The sequence below is a fragment of the Cricetulus griseus genome, chromosome 3, assembly GCF_003668045.3.
Source record: "Cricetulus griseus strain 17A/GY chromosome 3, alternate assembly CriGri-PICRH-1.0, whole genome shotgun sequence".
Lineage (NCBI taxonomy): Eukaryota > Metazoa > Chordata > Mammalia > Rodentia > Cricetidae > Cricetulus > Cricetulus griseus.
This window is the reverse complement of record NC_048596.1, coordinates 66,663,574-66,690,899: the sequence shown is the minus strand read 5'-3', so window position 1 is coordinate 66,690,899 and position 27,326 is coordinate 66,663,574. Positions and strand designations below refer to the sequence as shown.

Sequence of the window (27,326 nt, the reverse complement as noted above, 5' to 3'; positions counted from 1 at the left end):
GGTCAGATTTCTGTGTTTTATCATGATCCCATGGTATGGACATTTCCCCCAATCAGCAGGAAGCAGTTTGGAATGAACTACGCCCAAATTCCCAAATATTGTTTATAAATATTTGTTTTCATTTAAATGGGGTTGGTTATAAATGATAATGAGCATAGTCAATCTCTTTTTAAATGAAAAAAGGGAATAGAAAAATAGGATATAGGAATGAATATTTTGCATTGGTATGGATTTTCATTTATTGATACAACTTTAAGGTCAATTTTGTGATATGTATATGTCTCCTCGTTTAGGTATTGTGTTTATACATATCTTTTAAAATTATATGCATAATTAAATGCAGGTTATATAGTCACATATAATAGTCAGAACTTATAATTAAGTTAGTTAGGTTTTCTAGATATACAGAGATGTATTTGCAATGGGTAGGTATTCTTCAAACCTTTCAAAAACCTATAGAATATATAGCATTTAAATGGTTTAGGGTTTTTTTGGCAGTGAGACACAACTGCTCCTGGCACACCAATTACGTCAGAAAGGAGGATGGGCATCAAAGAAAGTTGTTATGGAGTTTGCTTTCAACATGGCAAGATTAGCCATTTGGGCAAGAAACTGCTCTTGCCTGGACTGTTTATTGCTGTATAAACTGGACATACAGGACCCACAAGACACGACAGTACTGAAGGGTTCCTGTTGAAATGGAGAAGTGTGCCAGACACACTGTGGTCTATAGGCTGAAGATGGATGCCCCAATGTTACAGAGGAACTTTGGGTGACTATCTAGGTAGTGAGATGTCTCTGTCAATTCTAGAGTTTATATATTATCCTTCTATGGTCTTTGATAGAGTTGAAGACAGATAATTATGGTTATAATTTTCTTCAGTTATTATAAAAGGTAAGTAACCCTTCTTTTTATTTAGACAGAAAAAAGGAGATGATAGGGAATGGACTTCTGTGTATGTTCATCTTATTGGTTGTTGAATAAAGTACTGTTTGGCCAATGAGGCAGCAAGTTAGACAGGACTAGGAACTAAGGAGGATTCTTTGAAACGTAGTAAAGAAGTGGTGATCCAGGCAGGAAGTGACATAGCAGGAAACCCATATTTAAGCAAGGACAAGCAGGAAGTGGTCCCTTTTCCCTTTCCCTCTTCCTCCTGCTCTCTGCTCGGAGCCACTATGTGATCCCGGGAATGAGGACGCCAACAAAAGGTGTCTAATAAGATAAGTCTTATAAAATATATAGATTTATGATAATTAAGACTGAGCTAGCAGATGACAAATCCTAGTCATTGGCCAAGCAGCATTTGTACGTAATATAAGTCTCTGTCTGATTTATTTTGTCCATCCACGTGGCGGGCAGAAGTCAAGCGGGTGGCAGAAAGATTCATCGTAACAGCACATAGCCACACACAGACACATGCAATAATATAATAATAATTAATAATAAAGGAATCATTGCCAGGCACAGAGGAAATATCATACTGATGTGTATATAAACTTAAAGAATTTCCAAAGAGAAGCAAATTGACAACTTGAATTTAGAGTTTTTATTTTTCTTTTAATAACTGATAGAAATGGTGAGATAAAGACAGGTAAACTCTTCCAAGGCCATGCCAGTTACAGGACACTATCCACTCAGTAGCTATAGAACATGCAGTGCTTTCAAATGCTTGTATTCACTAACACGCACTATCAACTCAAGTGTAAGAGCAGTCCCAACAAATATGAAGATCACAATAGAAATGCATCCTCTGTAAGCCCATGACATTAGAAATTAACAACACAAGACATCTTTTAAAATTCTCAAATATGTGTTAATTTGAACACATCCTTTTAAGAGCCATGGAGTTGTCTCAGCAGGTAAAAGCAGGTGTCATGCAAGCCTGATGGCCTAAGTTCAGACCCCATAATCCAACAAAAAGCTGGACACAGCAGCACAATCTGTATCCAGGACTCTTGCTGGGAGGTGGGAAGCACAGCAAAGGCAATCTCTTGGAAGCTTGGGAGTCAACTACCCTGGAGTATGCTCCATGCACAAACCACAAAGGGAAGCCTGCCTCAGAAAGGTAGAAGCCAGGAACAGACTCCTGAAGGTTGTCTTCAGATATGGATGTATACACACACACACACACACACACACACACACACACACACACACACACATTTACACACACTCATTCACTCACACACTCATTCGCATACATTCTCTCACACACACATTCACAAACATACCAGCCCCAGGTTATTACAGTGATGAATCCCAGCAGATGTTTAAGGAAGAAATAATAATATCTTACTGTAACTCTTTCACAAAATACAAGTAGAGGTAAAGCTTTCACAACTCTTGTTAAGAGGCCAGGATAGCCCTACAACCCAAGCCAGGCAAGAATATAGCAATGAAAGTCTTATGAACATAGATATAAAATCCTTAATAAAATATGAGGAATTCAAATGTAGATCTCCCTGGATGTGCATAAATGTGGATATGTGTGTATGCATGTGTGTGTGTATTTCCTGATATATATATATATATATATATATATATATATATATATATATATATATCAGGAAACAGATGGATGTGCTAATTTGCAGAAACTAAATAGATCTTGAAGATCACATTCTCAGACCTAAAACTAATTAGGCCACCCAATTATTGTGTACATTAAAACTCTCCAAAGACACGAAGCTCATTGTTTCTTTGATAACCCACTTTCATATTCCATAATCTCTGCTTATTTTCATATTTCTACAAAGGAAAGATGGCAAACACTGAGAGATTTATACAAATAAATGGCATACCACCTTAGGACATGCTCTTTTTAAAATTACAGAGAGTTTAACAACAACTGTGTTTCATACTAAGTTTCCAAATTTATATACAAAAAAAAAAAAAGTTTCCTGAAGCCACTGAAGTCATCCAACATGGCTATAAAGAAAAGGATGGCCAAGGAACATGGGAGGGAGGCAAGGTAAAACATGAGGTTTTTAAATTAGCCTGGTGGAGTTCTCTATTGAATTTTGTGGTTGCTTAAGTTGCATTTTGTTTAGAAAGAGGATTTTGCCTCTCGATTGAATTTTTTACTCATTTTGAACCAAAGTTACTACAAAAGCTGAGCTTTCTGTAGAGGGGATAAAAATGGGGAAAAAAAGGAGCACACACTTAAGTTTATCATCACTGAGTCACTAAATAACAATCACAGGGAACGTAAACCCAAGTTAGAGAGTAGAATTTCTCACACTGCTTCTTCATCTGTTTCCTTCCTGGTGCAAGCAGAGGCGCAGGCTGAGCTAGTAGAGACATCGTCTGACTTACTGTCATTTTGTTGTTTACCCAATAGTTTACCCATTTGTTGAAACAAAACAAAAAAGCACAGTAAGTGGGGTTACTCAGTCACTGCACCACTGTTGTTTATCTAGCAGCTGCACTTTGTCAGGCAACAGAGATCCAGAGGGAACATGGTTCCCAGGCAAAGTGCCCTCTCTTCTTGCTGGTGAGAGCATCCATCTCTGCTTCCACTGCTACTCTTTTCTGACACTCTAGTGTCTTCAGATTTTTCCAGCACCAGATTGAGATTGCTCTGTGGACTGGGAAGCCACCAGACTCCCAGATTCTCCAGTGTACAGATGACCACTATTGGACTATCCAGCCCCTAACATTTGGAAGTCAGTCTAGTAAAGCCCTTCATAATATGTACGTGTTCTATCAGTTCTGTCTATAGAGAATCCTGCCTAATACATTTGAGATGGAGTTTGGGCTAAGACAGTATTGGAACGAGGGAGAATGGACTGGTGTCAGAGGCAAGGGAGACAGAGTAGTAACACAGGACTTGGGGAAGTGGGGGTACTGAAATGCAGGAAGAAAACTGCCCTAGAGACAGGGTGCTATTCCCCATCTGATACCTCTGAGAACCGAAGATTTTGTCTGTCAAAGATAGGTTCATTAGTAACTCTCATTGGCTAGCTAACTCATTGTGCTAGACAGCCTAAGACCTAAAAGATGTGGAATCTGTTGTTGCTTTGTATAGCCAACAACAACTGCCTTAGGGATGGACTAGACTGGCCTTATCATTCTCTTCTAACTCACAGGTTCTGATCATCACATCATTATTAGATTACATCAGTTCTGGTTTCTTGTGAGCAGCCACCCCTCTACCCCCTATCCTCTGTTGCTTCCCAGCAGCTGAAGACAACCTCTGTTTGGGAAATGAGAGGGACTTCTAGAAAGTGTCACCTCCCAGACAAGAACTTTAAAGAAAAAAAACTGAATTCCACATGGTGGTATAAAATTTAGAAAGGAATCCTTTCCAGGTAGGACTTCTGATGAGACATAGCCTTGGCAATGCATTAACTGGTGCCTGCAAACATAGTTTGTGAGAGCAAGTACAAGGCAAAAGCATTATTGATTCAAAAGTATGGGAGGCCGTAGATAGTGGAGCAGGCTCCTAATCCCAGCATTTGGGAGGTGAAAGCAGGGGACCAGGAGTTCAAGGTCAGCCTCTTCTACATGGCAAGTGTGAGCTATGTAAGACCCTGTTTCAACAAAACAACGATAAATAAGTACCAAACAAGTTATGGCTAGGTCTCTGTTCCATGAACACTGTGGGATCCTAAGCAGCTGCTGATATGAAGTAAGTAGTATTCCCACCTATGTACATTATAATTTTTATCATCATTCTCTCACTCTCTCATGGCTAGAAGATGTCAGGCCAAGTCTTGCATTTTATTTGTGAGAAAGGATAGGAGAGTCAATAATTGAACCTGCCACACAATAAATTTCTCTGCAGTAAAAACACAGTTGAGCCAATAAACTTATATGGTTTTAGGGTATTGAAACAAAGGGTTAAATGCATTGGGTCCTAAAAATGGAGCCTTGAGGTCAGGGCCCACAGGACAAGCTCTAGGCCCCTCTGAGTGAAAAATTGAGTGTTGTTGTTGCTCCATGTCCTTGTGGAAAGCAGGGCAGCTGTCTCCTCCATGGGCACCCAAGAGCATCAGAAGTGAGAGCTGGACAAAAGATGGAGTCTAAAGCAGTGCATGAAGATCATGGCTCTTCCCCTGTCAGCCCAGTGGGCTCTGAAATCAACCATCAAATTGCACTTGATTCTGGCAGTTAGCAGCTGCAGTAGCTAAGTCAGACCCCAAGTCCTCTGTGCCTTAGCTCTTCCATCCACATGATGGATGCCATAATGGTCACGCATTTCCTTGGACTGTGGTCACATTTTAACAAGCTACTTCCTACAAAGGGTTTACTCCAGTGCCTGCTGAATGTTATGGACACTGCCAGTGGCAGCACAATTACTGTGATCAACCCTAGTCCCATTCTGTCCTTTTTTTTTTTCTTCTTAGGACAGGGATTCATGAGTGCAGTGGCAGCTACACTTCCTACCAGCTATGCTGAGGAGGAAGTAAAATGAAAAGCTTATTCTAAAGGCAAGTGGAGTTGAGAAACAGGCCAGGGGACTGTGAAATTTGTGAGGACAAACTGGCAGAGGGAAATGTGAGAGGACATGAAGTTCCCACGAATTAATGGTGCTCAAGGAATGAGTTCCCTATGAAGACATGGCATAAAGCTTATGGAATCACGCTAATAAGTCATCGAATTTTGGTGTCATTTAGGCAATTGCCTCCCGCCCCCTAGATAAATGAGTGGAGAAATGCACGTTTGTAGAATCACCGAAGCCATTCCAAAAGTTGCAAGGATATTCAGGTCAGTGTCTGCCATCAACTTGCTCCATCATAAAACCCCCACCCCCTTATCAAAACCACTAAGCATGGAAAAATCTGGTGTGTGCTCCTAGAAGGTGCAGGCAAGAGGAATTCTGTTGACACCTCCGCTGGCTGAGAAGCAACATCCGGAGTGCATGCCTGCCGGGTTCCCCAGCTGTTCTCATTTTGCCTCTGCCAGAGGAAGATGGGACAGCTGATGGCCTCACCCAAAGCTTAGCTTGGCCCCATCATTAGCACATCCACCCCTGCAGCTGCCAAGGCAAAGACTGGCCTGCCAACAGGAGAGCAGCTGCCTGATTCTCCGACGAGCATTCTGAGTACTGGAAGCTGAGACCCAGTGGCCCTGGAGTGCGTTCAGTTTCTTTTCAGCACATCCCTAGGATTCATGCACTCTGCATGCCATGAGGTGGGAGCCTGCGTCTAGTTTTCACAGCACTGTACACCCCCTCCCCGCTCCTAGCCCAACTCTTGGATCACAGTATGCAGGAAGGAAATGTGTTGATCACATGGGGCCTTTTGGGTCTGAAAACCTGATGCCTCCACAGAGAGCCTGCCACTGAAACACATACAAGTGCTAAATGTGACACCCACATTGGAGGACCCATATAACCTACCTTAGAGGAAAGGGGCGGTAATTAGAGGGAATTAAAGGAATTCCCAGCAAAGACATTCTGACACTCCAACACCTCGGAAGCCAGGAGGTCCAGTGGATACTGGCTTAACTCCAGGGGTTTACTGACAGGAAGCATGCATTTAACGTGCAGAATGATATCTAAGTTCCTTGAATAAAACCAGGGCCTGGGCTAGGGGTCTATCACAGGGTACATGTTTGCCTAGCATATGAGGCCCTGGTTCCCATTCCTGGCATCACAATCTTCCCATAAAAAAAATCTAAACAGATTCATGCAGGACCACCCTTCCCAAGTTATCAGGGCTATAAAAACACTACAAGTTTCTCAAGGAGCCTGCTCTCTCTCAAGTCACTTATTTTCACCCCCATATCCAGTAAGTATTAGATCTTAGGTCCAAAGCAGGCTCCAAAACTGTCACTGCTGCTGACAATGTCCTGAATGACAGGTGCGGCTCAGCCTGGGCTGCACTCTGGAGTCGGTAAATAGAAGGATTGCCACCTGAAGCCAGCGTTGCTCAGAACCCTTATGAAGCAGCTTTCTGTTTATTGGGATCAGGGTTTCAACTCTTATCCATACCCTGTAGCTAACTGCCTCCAGCAATGAGCGTCTAGTTTCTCATCAACACAAACAAGCGTGTGACAGATCAAAGTCCCCACACTAGTTCCCAGGCTGTTCTGGCCTATATCCCACCTCCCACTACTCTAACTCCCAAGTTGTTCTAGCTCACATGCCTCCCTTAAAACTGACAAGGCTTTTCTAGTTTTTGCTGTCCTCTCTGCCCCTGGGAGACAGCAATGGCAGTTTGATCCCCCCCACACGCACAATAAACCTTTTTTCCACTCATAGAGTGGCCTAGTTCTGTGATTTCACTGCACCCTTGCTTACACTAGGGACTCAGAACTTCAAGCCTTTGCCACATGGGTGCAGAGAGCAAGATTACAATAAACATGTAATATAAATGTTCCAAGTTGGAGAATGGTCTACAAGGATTGGTGCAGACAAGTGAATTCCCAAGCTCCTGTCATGCATGAACACACTCTACAGGAAAGTTCCCAAATTGATACTAGGGCCCCAAGTGCACAGAGCTCCCATGGAGGAGGCAGCTGGGAAAGGGAAATCAGAAAATTCTGGAAGAGCTGATCCATGATAATAAAGAAAAATAAAATTTTTGCTGTAAGCCCTTGAGATGATGGAACAGTCTAGAAGGGATGACAATATACCCAAAGACACGAAAACTAGAAGGCAACTACAATGCATGGTAAACTAAAGGATATCACTTTAAAAAGTATCTAGCAAGTTTGAAAAACAAAATAAAGCTTTCACAAATGAAGACTTAAAGATAAGTGGGAAATGTAAAGTGTGTCAATAGATAGTTTAAACAGTAACTTAGGCACAGCTAAAAGGAGAATTGGTGAGACAAAATTTAGTTTTGGAAACATTACTCGGAAAAGGAGGCAATGAAATTTCAAGGCATAAGAAGAAGCTATGAACAGGGTCACTGACTAACAAGGTCCAATGGCAAGTAAGAGTCTCAAAGGAGGTCATAAAGGAAAGGGGCAATGGTTAATCACCTTCATAACTGACTGGATTCAAGAAGCACAGGAAAATCAGGCCTGGTGGTATAGGTCTTAATCCCATCTACCTGGACAGTTGAAGCAGGTGGTCACAAGTTCAATACCTGCCAGGGCTATGGAATAAGTTCAAGGCCGGATTGAACAACTCAATAGGACTTGGTCTCAGAATCTGCAGCAAAGCAAAGATGGCTTGGGTTATAGATAAGCAGCTGCATTTGTGAATATGTTTAAGGCCCTAAGTTCAGTCACCAGTACCACAAAAAGACAAAAGAGGAGGAGACATTGGCAGAGGAAAAGAGAGGAGGAGAAAAAGGAAGAGGATGAGGAGGAGAGATGATAATGGGTTGGAGGTGGCACTGACATAAGGCCAGACATGATAAATAAAGGTTACTCCATTTCAGACTTACACAAAAATAAATTCAAATAAATGACAATGAAACTGTAGTGTACACACACATATAAACACATGAACAACAGTGAAGAACTACTTTATCTAGAGAAAAAGACAGATTTAGGTGCAACAGATAACTATTACCCAAAAGAGACTTGAGCATTCTTGGGAATGGCTGGCTACACCAGGAAGTCTCTATCTGCTCAAGGGAAACAACTGTCCATCTAGAATTCTATTCAGAGCTAAACCCATGAAAGAGTTACCGATAGGGCATCTTTGCAGACAGCAAATCCAGCTTACATCAGAAACCTTCAGTGGAAGACACCTTTAATAAGTATCGAGCTGAGCCCAGCAGCAAGGGGGTCTGTAGGTAGGATATGGATGGGGACTTGATTGTACTAGATGAGCCAGACTAAGTCTGGGCTGACTAAAGGAGAACAGAGTTCTGTACAGTCCCACTGCATTGCTTTTACTTTACAGGTGTGGGGTATGTGTGTGCGTGCATACGTGTGTGAATGTGTGTATACACCACATGCATTAAGGTGCCTTTGAAAGTCAGAAGAAGGCATCAGATCCCCTAGCACTAGAGTCTTTTGTGGTTGTGAGCTTCCTGACAGGGATCCGGAGAACTGCTCCTGGGTCTTCTGCCAGAACAGCAAGTACACTTAAGGACTGACTGTAGCATCTCTCCAGCTCCCCCGCCCCCCAGTGATGTTTGATGAATGCATTATTTACTCTTGTTGCTGTGATAAAACCCTGACAAAGGTGACTTAGGAGAAGGGTGGCTATTTTGGCTCACAGTTTGAAGGTTCAGTTTGTCACATCAGAGAAGGTGTGATGCTAGGGACAGTCCCAGGATGTGAGGGTGTGCAGCTGATGCAACTCACATCTCAGGAAGCATCGAGGGGTAAATCCTGGTACTCAGCAGGCTTTCTCTTTTTCTCCCTTCTATTCAGCCACAGTCCCCCAGCATATTGGATGGTACCATCCATTTCAATTAGTCTTTTCTCCCCAGTTAAACTTGTCTGGAAACACCCTCACTCCTAGGCGGTTTCCCTAGAATGGTGGTTCTCAGCCTTCCTAATGCTACAACCCTTTAATACAGTTCCTCATGCTGTGGTGACCCCCAACCATAAAGATATGCAGGCTATCTGATATGAGACCCCTGGTGGCAACTCTGATCCCAAGTCCTGTATTAACAAAGATGATCAATCGCAACAAGCAATATATGTTTCAAAAGAGCCTGACTGAACTATCCAACAACAGTGATCATGAAAACTCAGAAGTGCAGTGTGAAACATCAACCCATGCTTAGCCTGTGTGGCTGAGAGAAGGCAAAGGTTCTTTACAGATTCTGTCAGTGAAGTGCAAATGTGAAAAACCAAACAGTATTAGTCAAAGTGTGTAAACAGAATGGAACTTAGAACCTCTAAACTCACAGATCTAGAAATTGCAAATAGTCCTTTAGCCATACAGTGGGAGATGAGAAAGAAGAAAAGAGAAGACATATAAAAGGGCAAAAGCTAAAGCTATTCTCACTAAAGTAGAAAGGAGAGAGAGAGAGAGAGAGAGAGAGAGAGAGAGAGAGAGAGACAGACAGAGAGACAGACAGAGTGTGTGTGTGTGTGTGTGTGTGTGTGTGTGTGTGTACATGTGTGCTGCCTGCTTATTCTTAGCCTATAGTGGTGGTGCTGAGGAGCAGCATAACATGAAAATTTGTGATAATTCTCACAGGGTTTCCACTGAATAAATATGAATTCTACTAGTGTTAATAAACAGTATGCAAGATCGCTGAGTTCAAAATCAGTACCCTAACAATAAGTTAAAAGAAACATCAATTAGAACTGAAAAGCAATGTAAAGTAAGACTAGCCAGAGCTGGCACCTGTAGAAGCTGAGTAATAGACACAGGGTATTACTAGAAGTCTACACCTATGTAGTTATTTTTTCCATACTAAAGATCTAGAGGCTAGAGAGATGGCTCAGCATATTAAGAGTGGTTGCTGCTCTTCCAGAAGATGCAGTTTGGTTTCCAACACCTGCATCAGGCAGATTACTAATCTCGGATCCAATGGCCTCTTCTGCCCTCTGTGGGTACCCTGTACTCAGGTGGCAAACACTTTCACAGACACATAAATAAAAAAACTAAAAATACAAAAATACAAAAAAAAAACAATCTCTAAAACAACCCAAACAAAAGTTAAAGATCTAAAATCATAACAACTAAAAGTACTCAGAGCATCTAGACAGAGCTCCTGCAGAGCTGTAAAAGTACTCCGGAGAGAAAGCCATCGAAAACATCCTGAATGTTGTTACACAGAACGAGTAACTAGAAATGTCTATATCAATGACAGCAGCCTTGAGATCATGAGGATGTTCATTGTCTGCCAAATTAGCTGAGGTCTCTGCATGGGACATTATGTAAACCCTCCAGGAAGATTCTAATACTCATACAAAACACTGGAACTTCATAAACAATCAAGACACTTGGAAAGGAAGAGTGGGAGAGATTGTCTTTTAAGAACTCAGTAAGGGCAGGATCCTTTACATTGTCTCATGGCATCCTCTGGACATGTGCAGAGGTAGACACTATAGAGCAGACGACCAAGGAAGAAAGAGATTATAAAATTTGTCTGAATGGGAGAAGAAACAGAATAAATGCAAGAGACAGAGAATGGGGAGGAGGCTTTGAAATTGCTGTCCTCTGGACCTGACACAGCTATTGTACTCATGGACCCACAGCAGCCGCAGTTACCTGCACAAGAACAAGTCAGGAAAGTTCCAGAGCAGATGGAGTAGAAGATCTCCAGGCCCCACCTCTGACTGAGCAGCTGCTGGCAGTTGATAGCTGTTGGAAGACTGAGGGTCAGTCTTTTTCAAGGATGTGGCCACTGGTAGGATTCCCATGCTCCAGTAAATGGTCCCACACCCATGCACAACGGGGCAGTACCAACTGGACTTAGTGGATTATCAAGAGAAAAAGGCACATCAAGTTGAAACGGCGATGAGTTGGAAGAGGAGAAAATGGAAGGGGCTATGATTGTATTTTATTGCATACCTGTATGGAACTCTCAAGAATATAGAAAAAATTATTTTTTGAGGTTTGGGGTTCCAGCCATTTCAGTACTCTGAGCCCTGAGAGGTTTCCTGTGATGTGGGATTTTCAGGGTGAGTCGAAGCTAGCTAACTTCAGCATGGGATCTCATGAAGTACTTCTGAACATTTCCTCAAATCCCTCTTTCAGCTTTGTCCCAGCAACAAGACATATTATTGCCAACCTGAGCCCTTAACACCTCCCTGGAGACCGTGGAAGGAAGATCTCAGAACTCCTGTGTTGACCAGAATAGGAAGCAGATTCAATAACTATTACTCTGCTCATGGGTTATTTAGATGTATACAAAAATACATGCCAATCTCATCTAATAAATAGAAAGTACATTTCAGTTATAAGTCAATAGAAAAAGTTAACATTTAGGAGAAATTATCTTTAAAAATCTCCTTTTCAGCTCAGAAAAGAAGGAAACATTCATAAACCAGACTTTTATTTTTTTAATCACTAAGAGGCCCAGAGAGATGGCTCAGCAGGTAAAGGCACTCCCCTGGAAGCCCGACAACCCCAGTTTGCTCCTCTGACCTCACAGTAGAAGGGGAGAACTGACTCCAAAAGTTGCACTTTGACTTCCATTTGTGTGTCCCAGGACACACAACTCTTTAATCTCTCTTTAATTCTCTCTCTCTCTCTCTCTCTCTCTCTCTCTCACACACACACACACACACAGTAATTTTAAAAATCATGTTTAAAAATAGTTGAGTGCTAGAGAAATGGCTCAGAGGATAAGAGTAATGGCTGCTCTTCGAGTGGACCTGGTTACATGCCCAGCACCGAAAGGGTGGCTCACAACCATCTATAGCTCCAGACCCAGGACATCTGATGCTCTCTTCTGATCTTCAGGCACACAAATGTGCATAGACATATATGTAGGCAAGACTCTCTCTCTCTCTCTCTCTCTCTCTCTCTCTCTCTCTCTCTCTCTCTCTCTCACACACACACACACACACACACACACACACATTTAAATTTTGTGGAAAACAACTGGAGATACCCGATATCAACCTCTGACCATCACATATACATGCACATCTATACATAGGAACACATGGGCGCACACACGTGCACACGCGCACACACACACATCCCATAGATGAATGAGTAGTTTTCCCAGCTCCCATCACAGACAGATTACTGTTACTGTCAGCCTCAACCAGTCATAAAAAGAAACTTCTTTTTGCAATGGATAGTGTTCTCAGAACCACCTGTGAAGTTCTTGAGACCAAGTGACTATTGCTGTGGCACAGTGACCCAAGGCTTAGTCATAGACAGACATCTACATCACCCCCTTTGAGGCTCACGGAACACTGGAGAGGGCATCAGAAAAAAAATGTTAGGATTCCTGATAGGTGACCGGGACATGCCCTATATCCAAGAACAGTTAGGTAACACAAATTGGACTTCCTGAGTCGAGGAGGAGTACTCAAAGTTGGGTAGGTAAGGCAGGATCTAGGAGGAATTGGGAGAGGGAGATGAATATGATCAAACATACTATGTGAAATTCTCAAAGAATTAATAACAATACTATTTTTAAAAGAGAAAGAAAGCAAAGGGTGCTAAGTGCTGGAAAAGGGGCAGATTATTGCACAGCCGCATCTTCCCAGTTGAAACATTTGCTCGAGGAGAGCCTGGGCTCCTGAGACTGAAGAAGTGAGGAAAAGGTCACAAGTCTGAGAAAGTAGAAACTTAGAAGATTCTCAGAGGCCCCTCCTTAGCTTTGAAGCCAGAGTAGACAACTGGAAGAGGTTGCCTGTGGCCAAGAGAGCTGAGCCTCGGAAAGGAGACTTAGCTCTGAGAAGAGAGTGGGGATGGTTAACCTGCAGGGCTGTAGTGCTCACTAGTAGGGTGGGTGGGCTTTTCAGGTCTGTGGCTGCTGGGTTGACTCATCCCTGCTCTCATAAGTAGCCACATACTCCTGTTAGTAAACTCAGTAATAACTCATTAGTCACCCCCTCCAAAAAGATGAGGGAAGGGAGGAAACTGCAAAATAGTATCTACAATATGACTCCAACTCTCCTGTTCTGTCATAAAAAACATAAAATGTTGGAACAGTGATTGTTTAGGGAGGAGTACAAAAATTGTACATAATTTTTGCTATATTTTTTTCAGTCCATTTCTTAGATTTTGTGTAATCTTACTTGCTATGTAATATGAATGAAGAAAAATAAACAATATGGAAAACTGAAAAAAAGATAAATAACAATAAACTAGTTGGAGAAAATGTCTAAACACAGCCAGTCTGAGAATACCTTGTAGTCATGAAAATGTCAGTTCAAAGATGAAAATATGTCACATCTAGCTTGTCAAAATGTAAAAGCTAGAAAATAGCAGATATGCCTAATTTTGTGTAATCAAAACTCTCCAAGTAGAATTTTTTTTCCTTTGTGGAGCCAATTTGAAAAGCAATTTAACAAAGTATATTAAATGAACGTACTGTACAACTCAGCAATTCACTCATAATAGGTCCCCTAGAGCTCAGGCTTACACATAAAGAGACAGGATGAGGATCTACCACCTTGATGTAAAATGCTGGGGAAAGCAGGTATTTGTCAACAGAGGCGAGCAGAATTCACAGCCTAGCCATTCAATTAAAAAGAGTGAGCCAAATACAAATGCTAGCATGAATAAAGCTTAAAAACATATTGATGCTCAAAAACACAACAAAACAAAGTCCCGAAGGTTGCAAATGTCATCTTCAGTAAGGAGCCATTAATCTAACATTTAAATACAAAACAACACCGGGGACTAATTGAAGAAATTTATCCTTAAGACCCACCAGCTACTCAGAAAGGAAGAGGGTTGGTTGGGTGGGACATGGATGTGTGGCCACACACATATCTTTAACATTTTAGACCTTTAAGGTTTAGACATTCTGAATCATGTGTGATAAAATCTAGGAAGAATCCAGATGTGTGACTTAGTCTTGGTCCTTTGTTCAACTTTAAATTCTTTCTCAATTATATTCTTCTTACTATACTAGATTATATTGAAATTGACTGAAAATTATTTTAGTTTTAAATGTTTACTTGGTGCTATGGTTTGAATGTGAAACATTCTCATCCCTGTAGGCAGAGATGGAGTTCATGTGTTGGAACACTTAGGGTCCAGCCTTTGATAAGGTTCCTATTTGGCAGACACAGGGTTGGAGGGACAGGCCTCAAAGCTCAAAGGTCAACCTGGCTCTTTCACGAAGATCTGATTTTTCATATATATATATATATATATATATATATATATATATATATATATTAGATGTATATATATGATTATATAAATAATATTTTATATTTGTCTTTCATACTTTTGAGACAGGGTTTCTCTACATAGCCTGGTTGTCCTGAAAATTGTTATGTACACCAAGATAGGCTTGAACTCCAAGATTTGCTTGACTATGCCTCCCAAGTATTGAGATTAAAGGTATGCATTACCACCACCTGTCTTAAGATCTGATATTCTTTTGGTAAGATTATCATTTTTACTATGTTAATCCTACCTATCTGAGAGTACGGGAGATCTTTCCATTTTCTGATACCTTCTTCAATTTCTTCCTTCAAAGACTTAAAGTTCTTGTCAAACAGATATTTCACTTTGTTAGAGTTACTCCAAGATATTTTATATTATTTGTGGCTATTGTAAAGAGTGATATTTCTCTTATTTCTTTTTCAGTCCATTTATCATTTGTATATAGGAGAGCTATTGATTTTTTTTTTTAGTTAATCCTGTATCTTGCCACATTCCTAAGGTGTTTATCAGATGATGGAGTTCCTTGATAGAATTTTTGGGATCACTTATGTATCCTATCCTATCATCTGCAAATAGCAAAAGTTTGACTCCTTCCTTTCCACTTTGGATCTGGTTTTCTATACCCAACGTCCTTCTATCATGCCTTTCTGCATGATGTTCCCTTTGAGTTATGAACTGAAAACCCCTCCCCCTTCAAGTTGCTTCTGTCAAGCATTTTGTCACGATGTCAAGAAAAGTAACTAGCATACTTGGTATATCTCATTTCAGGGAGTATACCTGCTCCATTAACCAGAGAACAGCCCTTTAAACCACAGACTGGCTGGAGAGATGGCTCAGTGGTTAAAAGCAGAGGACCAGAGTTTGGTTCCCAGCACCCACATTGGGCAGCTAACATTGCCTGTTACTACAGCTCCACGGGATCTGATTCCCTCTTCTGGCCTCTAAAGGCATTGGCATTCATATGTATGTGCCCTGCATGCTCCCACACAGACACACAGATTCAGTACTAAGACATTTATTTATAAAAGAACATATTATGAACAATTAAAAATTCTAATGCAAGCTCCAATAATATTACCTGGATATTAAGGATTCAAAACAAACCACACACACACACACACACACACACACACACACACACACACACACACACACACACACAGCATTAATCTCCTGACTTGAATGCCAAGCAACATAAGAAAGTTTGGGGTTCGAATACTGAATGGTGCTTTGCAAACTCTACTCTGGGAGGCGTTCACAGGGACACTAGCATATGTAGGGGCCATCTAAAAGGCTATGGAGACAAAAGCATCAGTAAGAAGCAGGCAGAAGGTCAAGGCACTGAAGGAGGCTGCCCAATTTTTAAAACAGTTGCCAGGAAGCTGGGCTCTTAATGTATAGCCCTGGGATGACATAAAAGCTTAAAGGATACAAAAAATATCAATATGAGGCTGAATTATTCAGCTTCTCCTCCTCATCTGTCAATTGAAGACAAGGTATATTGGGCATTAAATAAAGTCCAAGGAAACAGGATGAAAAATGACTTGCAGGAAGTAGGAAGGTTGAAGCAGCAGTCTGTCCAAAAGCATGAGACTGAAGCACACATTTGAATTGGAAAGCAGCGTATCTGACCTGCATTACCAAGTCTGTTGAAAATCAGATGGATTTCCAATCTCACTGCCATGAGCATTGTATTATGCCAAAGATAGAGTGCACAGATTACAGAATGTTTATCATGGCTAGGTTATGGTCTATTTTTCCTCATGAGATAGCATGGAGATGGCCTTGCATCTGTCGCCCCTAGGCACTGTCTGAAGCCCCGGTGTCCTCTGCTGTGGAAAGAGGGCAGGAACAGGACAAGCTGCAGGATTCTCTCCCCAGTGCTGCATGAGGTCTTGGCATGGTGCCTAGCTCCAGTGCCCTCAGTGTTTTTTGGTATCTTTATGCTGATATAAAAACTCTAGGTTTGGTCAAATACTAACTGTACATATAGAATCAAACAGCTACACAGAATACAAAACCTTCTATCAAGATTGTGTCTACCTCACCTCTCAGTCCTGATATCCACAGATGTTTAACTCTGCTGTGTGGGGGTACAGGCTAAGGGTTGTGAAGCCATGTGGGGTGCAGGCTGAGGGTTGTGGGTCTGTGTGGGGTATAGGCTGAGGGTTGTGAGGATACGTGACATGCAGACTGAGGGTTGTGGGGTACCTATGTGCCTCCAAACACATATTCAGAAACACTTGTCAAATCTATCTTTGGAAATCAAGGACATAGGGGGGAACAACAGGGCTTTATAAAGGCTCCTAGAATACACTCTGATTAAAAAAAAATTTTTTGCAACTGTCACAAGCTCATTACAGCACCATCTAGGGCAGGCAGAAATCTACTTAGCTTCTTTAAATGATGGCGCTTCGTCCTTGAAAATATTTTTGTGCGCAATTTCCACAGCTGCAACATTTGTCTAATTAGGTATATGTTGACTTTGAGTTTTCATAGATTTTTGAAAAGAAAGTTTTAAAACATTTTAAAATGGATTTAGTGTTTGTTTCCACAAGGAAGGAAGAGAAGGAGCCGAATGACGGTGGGGGGAAGAGAATGTCGACTGTGGTAATAAAGGCATGGCTGGCTTCTGGCTGGGCATGGCAGAGTCACAGGTGCTTCCCCACACTCCCTCTTGAAACTACAATGAAACAATGGTTATCCTAATGACAACAATAACCAGAAGAAATGAAGAATAACAAGAGTAAGAGAAGGCAGTGACACTCTGGGAGATGTGCAGCTCTGGGCAGAGCTTGGGGATAAGGGTGTGCTGTGTGGGTCCTGTCCTGTGGTGGTTTGAATGAAAACTATCCCTGTAGTCTGGGGAATTTGGCACCCAGTTGGTGGAGCTATTCTATAGGCTTAGGAAGTGTGGCCTTGCTGGTGGGTGTATGTTGCTGGGGGTGAGATTTAAGAGTTCAAGGACTCCCAGCATTTCTAATTTGCTGTCTCTGCTTTATTTTTGCAGTTCGAGACGTGAGCCATACCTCATGCCTTTGCTCCACCATCACAGACTCTAACCCTCTGGGACTATAAGTCCCAATAAATTATTTTTCTATAAATTGCTTTGGCCATGGTGTTTTATCGTAGCAATCAGAAAGTAAGCAATGCACATCACTAGTGCCACTCTAGAAGGAAAGCAAGAGGGTGCAGAGAGAAAGGGAGAGGGAGAGGGCATAGCACAACCTCCCTGGAGAATATGAAAGCCATTATGGGCAAAAAGGACATGTAAAGCCCTGGAAGGGGCCCTGTGTGCCTCTCAGGGCAAGCATGGACCTGAAAAATGAGAATTCAAAGCTCCAAGTCTCTTGAGAAGGCAGCATGGTTGCTGCCTGTCTCCCCAATGCCAGGGCACAAGAATGCATCTAGAAGACACAGCAACACAGAACTTCTGAGCCCAAGAGCACTCTCAGCCTCACCTAGAGGATGAAATCCTAGAGAGGAAAGGTTGCAAAGTACTGAATTAAAAACAGAAACAAAAAGTAGAAACAAAAGTGACATGACAGCATGGCATCCTCTTTAATCCTGTCCTGCTGCTTTCCAAGGCCTTGTAGCCAGACTAAAACCTCCAGCAGAAGATAGGGGGAGGTTATTTTTTTATTGAAAATCAAAAATACCAAAAATAAAACTGGTCAGCCCAAAAGAAAATAACACTTGTACCAGAACCAATGCTATGGGATGTCTCCCAATAAAATGTAGCCTCCTTCCCCTTCAACAAATTCATCCGAGGAAGCACATAGCTCAAAAGCCCATTATTAAATGGCAACAGTGAACCAAAACTCAAATGTTTGAAGAAAGTCAGAGATTCTTCCAAAGGGGAAGAGAAGAATCTCAAAATTCACAGTGGCCCTGAAGTTAACAAAGAGTGTCTACCAACCAATAACACATTGAAAGCTAACAGAAACCTCGTATGCATGACAAGAAGATGTAGCCATTATCATAAAGTAAAGGTAATTTATGTAACAGGAAGAACTCCTGGAGATCAGATGGCAGTAAACATCTTTTAATTGAACGGGGTGTGTGTCAGGGGGCAGAAAATACAGTTAAAGAACTACCTGCCCCCAAATAGAATATAGAGACAGAAAATGATAAGGAAGAAAACGAAACAGCTGAAGAAATAATGAAGGAAAGCAAAATAGAACTCCCTAACAAGAAATCTCAATCTGACAGTCATGCTGAGTTCCCAGCATGACTATTGAAAAGAACACCACTAAAGCACAGTGCCAAAATGTAAAAATTACAGTTAGAAAGTAAAGATAGTAAAAGAAAATATATTTGAAAGACAAGCAATGAACATGCTGTTAATTTCTCATGTTCTCAAGCAGTAGTGGGCGTAGAGACAAAAAAGAAATTCCTTGTTGAATACCAAGGGCGTATGACTATGTATGTATATGTGTGGCAGAGAGAGAGAGAGAGAGAGAGAGAGAGAGAGAGAGAGAGAGAGAGAGAGAGGAGAGAGAGCACATCTCTATGGGGAAGAAATGTGCTCAGCTTCTTTATTTAGCCTCATTTCTTTTTAAAAAATAAAATTTGTTTCCACAAGGAAGGAATAGGAGCCAAATATCAGTGGAAGGAAGAAAATGTTTGTATGTCAAGTGTGGCAATAATTTTATACACGTAAACACACATTCTCGTGTGTGTGTGTGTGTGTGTGTGTGTGTGTGTGTGTGTGTGTGTGTGTGTGTGTTTATGAATGGTACAGCAGACCCAAGCTTTCTTTCTAGTAGAACTAGGGCTTTTTAGAAGTGCCTATGTGCACAGCCACACATATCATCTCTTCCAGGGTCCCCTGCAACGGACAATGTCCTGGGTCATAAACTGCTGATGAAAACTGTGGATCTGCTAAAAGGCTTATACAAATATTACTTTCCTGAAAGAAAGAGAGGGAATTGTAGGTCTTCACCTTTTGCCTCTTTTGCTCTATTGCTGGCTAGAATGTGGGGAGGAGAACAAGACGTACAGCAGCTAGCAAGAGACTGAAAGGCAGTAAGTGTAAGCACAGAAGTCAGCATCTAAGAAGAGCAGATCCAAGGAACATGCAGTGCCTCTGATTGTAGCGCTGGCCTGTGACACCTGTAAAATCACTCCTATACTGTTCACTTCACAGTGGCCTTCCATGTAAGAAAAAGGAACAAAAAACTGCTGCAATCAGGTTTATGCTATTTGCAACTAAAAGCAGCCCTCATACATCCACAAGCTACCAAAGAACTATCTTGAGCTGGAGAGATGGATCAACAGTTAAGAGCACTGGCTATTATCCCAGTGGTATCAGGTTCAATTCCCAGCTCCTACACAGCAGACAGCAGCTCACAAACATCTGTAGAATCCAGTTCCAAGGGAGCTGGTGCCCTCTACTAGCCTCTACAGACACGACATGAAGCAAGCACATAGTGTAGACATACATGAAAGCAAAATATCCATACACACCAAATATTTTACAAAATGTGTACCACCCAAACACTCTTCCTGGAATGTGTACCTCACACTTTGTTTTTTAAAGGAAGGAAGGAAAAGTTACGTGTTCAGAGAAGAAGTGAGGCAATATGGGAAGGATGTGAGAGAACTTCGCAGGCTCTTGGCTAATGATAGCCCTGGAGCAATTGCTGGGTCATGTTCCTAAAGAACAACCAGTTCATGGGGCTGGGGAGATAGCTCAATTGGAAAATTGCTTGCTGTGCAATCATGAGGACCTGAGTTTAATTCCCAAAATTCACACAAAAGTCCGGTTTGATGGTGCATGCTTGTAATCCCCTGGCTAAGAAGCAGTGAGGGATAGATCCTAGGGCTTACTGGTCAACCAGCCACATTACTTGATGCATTCTAGCCAGTGAGAGACAGTGTTCAATAAAATGGTGGTGGTACCTGAGGACTGACACTGGAGACTGGGTTCTGTCCTCTACACATACTCACACACATAAACTCTCATACACATACATGAACATGAAAGTAATAGGAGGGTTTGAATGTTAAAATGCAAACACATGAAACACTTACTTATGTTGGCAGGAGAGAGGAATCATTACTTGTTGAGGGCTGAGCATATCCTCATTCATTCCCCTGAGTTCCAAAACAGCTCAGCCCAAACATGTCCAAAACAGAGTCCAAGGAAAGGAAACTCACATAGTCTGATTCAGGATGGACCACTGTAACAAGTCTTTCTCTGTTGCACCAGCCAGCTCCCAAATATTGACACAAAGACTTCTTTTAATTATTAAAGCTTGGCCTATAGCTTAGGCTTGTTCTTAAGTAGCTCTTATAACTTAAATTATCCCATTTGTTTTAATCCATGTTCTATCGTGTGGCATTACCTCTCTTCCATCATATACCTCCTGTTTCCTCTCTGTGTCTCCCGGCATCTCTCTCCTTGCTTCTATTCCTCCTCTCCTTTTCTCTTTGCCCGGACGTCCCGCCTAACCTCTTCCTGCCTAGCTATTGACCATTCAGGTCTTTATTAAACTAATCAGAGGCACCTTGGCAAAGATACATAATCACAGTTTACAAAAATATTATTCCACAACAGACTTACTAACATTGGCAACAGTGTTGGGGAGCACACCCCATGTGAGGACAAGAGGAACAGAAAGCCTACAACTCAAGAGCTGCTATATTGCAAATAAGCATTCTACAGAGGATGACAACAGCCTAGATGGAAAGGTATATTAAAACGGAAGGCGCTGGGGAGATAGAAATACACCCTCGTTGGTGGCTTAATGCTGTGAAAGGGAGACTCGGGCGTGACATGTCAGCATGAGGCATCAGGAGAATGCAGCAGATATCATTATTGCAGTGAGGAAGATTTCTGGTAGTGGAGGGCTTGGGGTCTGGGACTCTGTTTTGGACATGTTTAGGCTGAGCTGTGCTGGAACTCAGGGTAATGAACGAGGCTACAGCCAAACTCAGGACATGCTCAGTCCTCCCTTCTGCCAGCATGAACAAATGCTTCATGGGTTTGCATCTTAAACATCTTCGTGACATAATTTGGGGCATGGACTGAGATTTGATCCTGAGACTCCAAGTATAAACACACCATGAACTTGGAATATTAAAACATAATACTTAAGCCACTAAAAGTCTGTTGGCCTTACTGCTTTGCCGAAGTTCTCTCTATCCCAAGGCAGGGAGGGCTCTGTCTACCAAAGCTGCAGCCATGAAGTAATAAATGCCCCCCCAATAATTTCCCCACTATTAGCTTTATTTAATAAACATTTGCCTCTAAAAAATATCAGCTGTGCTCAGACTTCTGTTTATGTGTGTGAAGTATGTGCCAAGTTCAGGACCACCTCAGGCTTACTTTGAAACTTAGTTTACATGTTTCTAAAGCACATTTGCTGTAAAACCTTCAAAGGAATGAGTTTGTCCAAAACTCTTTCAAAAACACCTCTTAGGTTTTCGTCTGCAGGTCCCAGAGTTCTGTAAATAGTCTTCAGTGTTGTTGCCTAGCTCACTGATACTACCTTGATGTGTGCAATCTTTTTAATTTAATCACCAGTTTGCCAGGTTGGTCTATATTGCTGTGTAGATATTTATGGGAGCTTGGATTTAGTCACATTATGGCAGAGATGCTGGGGTGGAGGATAACAGTGACAACTGAGAAATAAAACGTTTCGTGTTGGAAACAGTGCTGAAAACTAAATGCCTGTTACACAGAATCACAGAAATCTAAGAGTCTGAGGCCAAGGGGAATTATTCATTAGTGAACAGCGCCCCTAACGGCAGAAGGAGCCAGCAGCCATGGGGACGAGGGAAGCTCCCGAATTTTAAGAAGGCACCTGCTGTGAGTTCTCATTATGCAAACAGGATCCACAGGTGCCCAGGCTTCAAGGAGATTCAACTCAGGAAAATACAGTTTTGTAAAAAGAAAAACGTCTTTAATGTATGCACTTTCGTTTAAGTCCGAAGTGGGTTCTCCGTCTACATGAGGTCTTGATGTAAGCAATTATTTATCACTAAGGATGAGTAAGAGGAGAGAAGTTGTTAAAGTTTGATCGCTACTGACAATTAGGGAGTGAAGATCGGTAAGGGGCTGCTGACATAGGCAAGGAAGTCAATTAAAACAAAACAAAACAAAGAGCGCTGCAGGTACACCTGTGTGAGTTCTGTGCGTGTGTGTGTGTGTGTGTGTGTGTGTGTGTCGGGGGGGGGGGTCATCTGAGCGGCCACCGTGCGTCCCCCAGCCGTGTCAAGGTGGTGGTGGAAAGGAAACCTCTGGGTGGGTGGGGGGGTTGACTCTGAAGCTGGGTGGAGTCGCTAACCCACCGGATCAGTAAAATGACCCCACGCACACCCTCTCAGGCGACACGTGTAACTGTCAAGACACTGAGAGAGCCTTAGGAGTAAATGTCACTCCAAGAGGGGAGGCTGTGTGTGCCTTTTCATCTAGACACTAGCTGCTTCAAGGCCCTGAGCCAAGTGTCTTCTACACACACACACACACACACACACACACACACACACACACACACACACACACACACACACACACACACACACACACACACACACACACACACACACACATCACCAAGCCCCCGAGTGGGCACCTGGCAGGGGACGGCTGTCAAGGAGTTGCGAGCGCGAGCCCGGGGGTTCCGCAGATGCGCCCCGGTGCGTCTCCTCTCTCTGTGGCTGTGGCACGCGGAGACCCCAGATTGGCTCGAGGAGGCGGGGAGGGGACGCGCGGGCAGCCGCCGGCACGGGTGACTTACCTCGGGCCGCATGGGGCGCCAGCAGGGCCCCGGCCAGGGCCAGCAGGAGGGCGCGGGCGGGGGGCGCGCGCCGCGGCGGGCGCTCTGCCATTGTCGCTGGCCTGGCTTGCAACTGCTTCGGGGCCCAGCAGCCAGCGCCGCAGCATCCCACGCGGGCGCAGAGCCGGGGGACGTCCTACTGCCCTGAGTCTGCCTCGACCCCCTCGCGCAACGCCCCGGCCGCGGAGCAGAGAGTCTAGCCTTTCATTTTTCAAAAAAAAACTTTCTCCCCTCCCCGTGTGTGTGCGTGCGCGCGCGCGCTACTCTGGCACGAGCCGCCCTTGACCGTTGCAATAAATGAGCAGCCTGTCCGAGTTGGCGCCGGGGACCAGCGATCTGAGGGCGGGCCTGTGCAATGGATCCGCGGCCAGCAGTCGCCGTTCTCATTACTACGGAACAAATTAGCGTCTCCCCCGCACCCCGCCCGCCTGCGGCGTCCCGCGGGTCCTAGAGACCGCTCAGGGGTCCCCGCCCGCCCCGGTCCCGCCCACTCCCGGGGGCCGCTGTCTGCAGGATGCACCCGGACACCGAGTGCGGGTCGCTCGCGTAGACCGGGCTCCGTGGTAGCGACGGGGCTCGGGAGACTACACTTCCCAGCCTCAGGATGATGTGGCCTCGGGGCCCGGGCGCCGGCGGCAGCCAAGAGCACACGCGGCGGCGGGGTCCAGCTTTCCAGACTGAGGCTGGAAAGGATGACTGGGCTGCTAGCTGCTGGCTAGCCGGGAACCGGCGGGATGCGAGGAACGGGTCTGGGATTATGGTGCACAGCCAGGCAGGCTCTGGCTGTCGGGTCTCAGGACCCCAAACCTGCACCTCACACCTGAGGAATAAGATTGAATTTACAGCACCAGGCACTTAGGCACAGCGCTTTCGGTGTAATGCTGTTTTTGACGCTGATAGATTGGCTAAAGTTTCCTTTCCGTCGTCCAGACCCAGGAAAAGGTCCAGATACTTTCCAACTTCACTGATCCTAAGGGGTGCCTGGTTTGGCTGGTTAGAGTTGCAGACTCCAAGCGCGCTTAGTGATTCGTGCCCTTAATCGTAAAATCTGGGAGCCTGAGGCAGGAGGGGTACTGCAAGTTTGATGCTAATGGGGAACTACACCGGGAGTTCTGGGTCAGCCTGGGCTACAAAGTGAGATAGTGCCCTCCCTGCCCCCAAAGATGTTGAGCAAGACTGGCCAGGTGAGAAAAAAAATGCCAATTGTCAGTCATCCCCTGTCTTCAGAATGAGCTGCTTGCTCCTCCAGAGCAGACAAGCGGTTGAGGGGCTCACCTCATGTCACTCAGAGCTGTAGCGGTGTCCCCTTCTTCTGCCTGACAATTTTCCTAACTGGGCTGGTCCTCCTAAGAACCATGGGGCCAAGAAGACATCTGGGGTGTGATGGCCACTGTGGTTGCTAACATGGTAACTTTCTAGAACTGTAAGGGTTCAAGGGGATGCCATCCCAATCCAGGCTAGCGACCTCAGAACCTGACAGTTTTCAAAGTTCCAGCAAGATTATATGGCAGCTGAGATTCAGACCAACCATAGAGATTGTGTTCTGATCCTACAGTCTCCCCGGTTGTGGGACAGGCCCCAGTAAGAGAGGAATGGGGTAGGAGAAGCCTGGGTTCCTTATTGCTTCCCTGGAAAAATCACTTTACTCACCAGCTGCCTCCTACCAGCCATGGTACGCAGCATTCTCTCACTTTCCATACAACACAGGACCTTAGAAAGCAAGAGCGAGAGGCTTCATACTCACATTGGAAACAAGGCCTGGAAATGCACCATTTGAAGTCAGTCTTGCTACTAGCCAGCCTTGTATGCATGCCCTTGTGTTCATTCCCTCCTTTAATCAGAATTAACAATGTTACATCAGGGACTGGGAACATAAACTGTAGAGAAATGCCTCTTGTCTTAAAAGGCTTTTCTATCTTTTTGTTCTGTTGAGGCAGTGTCTATATGGCCACATATATGGCTGTCCTGGAACTCACTATATAGAGCACACTGGCCTTGAACTCACCAAGATCTGCTACCTCTGCCTTCCAGGTGCCGGGGCTAACAGTGTGCACCACCACACCTGGCAGGATTTTCAATCTTGGAGTATATTCCAGTAAACTACCATGACTGGGCAGTGTGTACACAATAACCTGAACAATAACTAGGTTAGATTACTACATCATTATGTATGACAGAACATTAATGAACAGAACACTGAAGCACCAAGTGGCTTTCCAGCAGCCACACAGTGGCTCAGACATGTCTTAGGTGCAGCCCAGGTCTTTGACCCTGAGTTCCAACCTTCCCTCTCGGTGTAGGCTGTCACACCTCTTAGGAGGTATTGAGCACTGACGACTAATACAAAGACTTGCCACCCTCCTGCTCCCCAGGGTGCTCCATAAAGACATCTGTCCCTTGGCCTTTTATATTGGGGTTCTGCCGATAAGACCCAGAAGGACAGGTTTATGTAATTCAAGACTGCTGTTCTGTAGAAGATCAGAAACACTAAACAAAAGGCTTGGAAATTACTTCTTTTGAGGTCACCAGGACATGATGGCTTTAGGATGGACGCAGCTGTTAGCCCAAACCATTGATCACAGGAATAGTTTCTTCATGTGTGCTGGGGGCTTTATACATTTAATATCCATTTCTTTTAGCTGTTTAGTACTCTGCTGTTGCTCTTTACTGTAAGAAATAATAATAAACTTATTTTTTTTTAAGCGTAGAAGTTGCAAAGCTGTCTCCAGAAGGCCAAATGTGCCCCAAGACTATCTTTGGTGTTTGACTGAATGAAACCAAACAGCCATTGTAGAAAGAGAAATAGAAAATTCTAGCCACAAGTCCTGCCTTCCCAGCCTTCTGATTCACTGTGGCTGTGAAGCATGGGCCTGGCTGACACTCCATCCATAAAAACTACACGTACATCAACCACAGCCAGCTAGGCAGAGAGCAAAGCTGGCGTCCAGCAGATGGTCTGCCTTCGGATGGGAATTCTGCCTCCTCATTCACAGGAAATGGAAGCCGACATGGCATTCAATACTGGATTGTTAGGTAATGGTGTGGGGTCAGAGGCCAGGATCTGCTCATTAAAATTTCAGATAGATGGCGTGTTGTCCCTTCCTTTCTAGAAGAATTGACCTTTGCAATACTGTTTCCTGTGTGCTATTTTTGTCTAACAGCCTGGGCATTCACAATGAACAGGGGGCACTTATTTCTTACCCAAGCTTACATTTAGCTCAATTCCCATTGAGTACAAGGAGAGGAAACACGGAGGCAAATTTTTGTCAGCTCTGATTTTACAGGCAGCCTCTCCAGTGTGGGCAGCTTGACCTATTGATGGAACTTGAGACAGCTCACAAAACAGCTTTTCTCTCTCCCAGCACAGTTCCCAAGGTTTGCTGCAAGAGTAAACAAACACAATGGCCCCACAATTGAGATTCTTGGAAACCTTGTTAATTCCATCTCTTAGACTAAAATTCCTGTGCTTCTTGTCTTGGATTTTTCTCCTTCCTAGAACCCAGGTTTTCACCTCCATAGAGTCCTGCCCCAAGGGAGTCTCTTCCAGGCAGATGCAACCCCCAACCCCTGCAACTCCCAGAGTCCAATACCACACTAATTCGATACTTAAGTAGGACGAGAGTGGAGGGGCACTAATGGATGCTCTGAGTCAAAGAAGACAGAAGGAAAGGGGACCCCACCTGCACTTATGTGTCACCTGCCAGTTGGACTTTCTCACATAGAGTCAACTGGTGGAAGGGATATCAATTTCTGAGAAAGCTGTGAGACTCCCCCACCCTGAGTAGAAAGGCAAACGGGATATCCACAAAAGGAGGCTGAGTCACAAGAATAATCCAAATGTTTAATGATACTCATTCCTTAA

The 27,326-nt window shown here is 43.6% G+C and overlaps 1 protein-coding gene across 3 annotated transcripts in view; it reads right to left on the bottom strand.

Moving 5' to 3' along the window:
• Adam12 (ADAM metallopeptidase domain 12) overlaps window positions 1-24,006 on the bottom strand; it is a 315,670-nt gene extending 291,664 nt beyond the window's left edge. Inside the window, exon 1 of one of the 3 annotated variants that reach the window (XM_027409112.2) lies at window positions 23,426-24,006. In XM_027409112.2, coding sequence (XP_027264913.1) covers window positions 23,426-23,516 — 91 coding nt within the window. In that variant the 5' untranslated portion in view covers window positions 23,517-24,006. The remainder of the gene's footprint in view (window positions 1-23,425) is intronic. The other 2 variants (XM_035442147.1, XM_027409111.2) reach the window with 2 other exon arrangements.
• Between the last annotated feature and the right edge of the window lie 3,320 nt (window positions 24,007-27,326).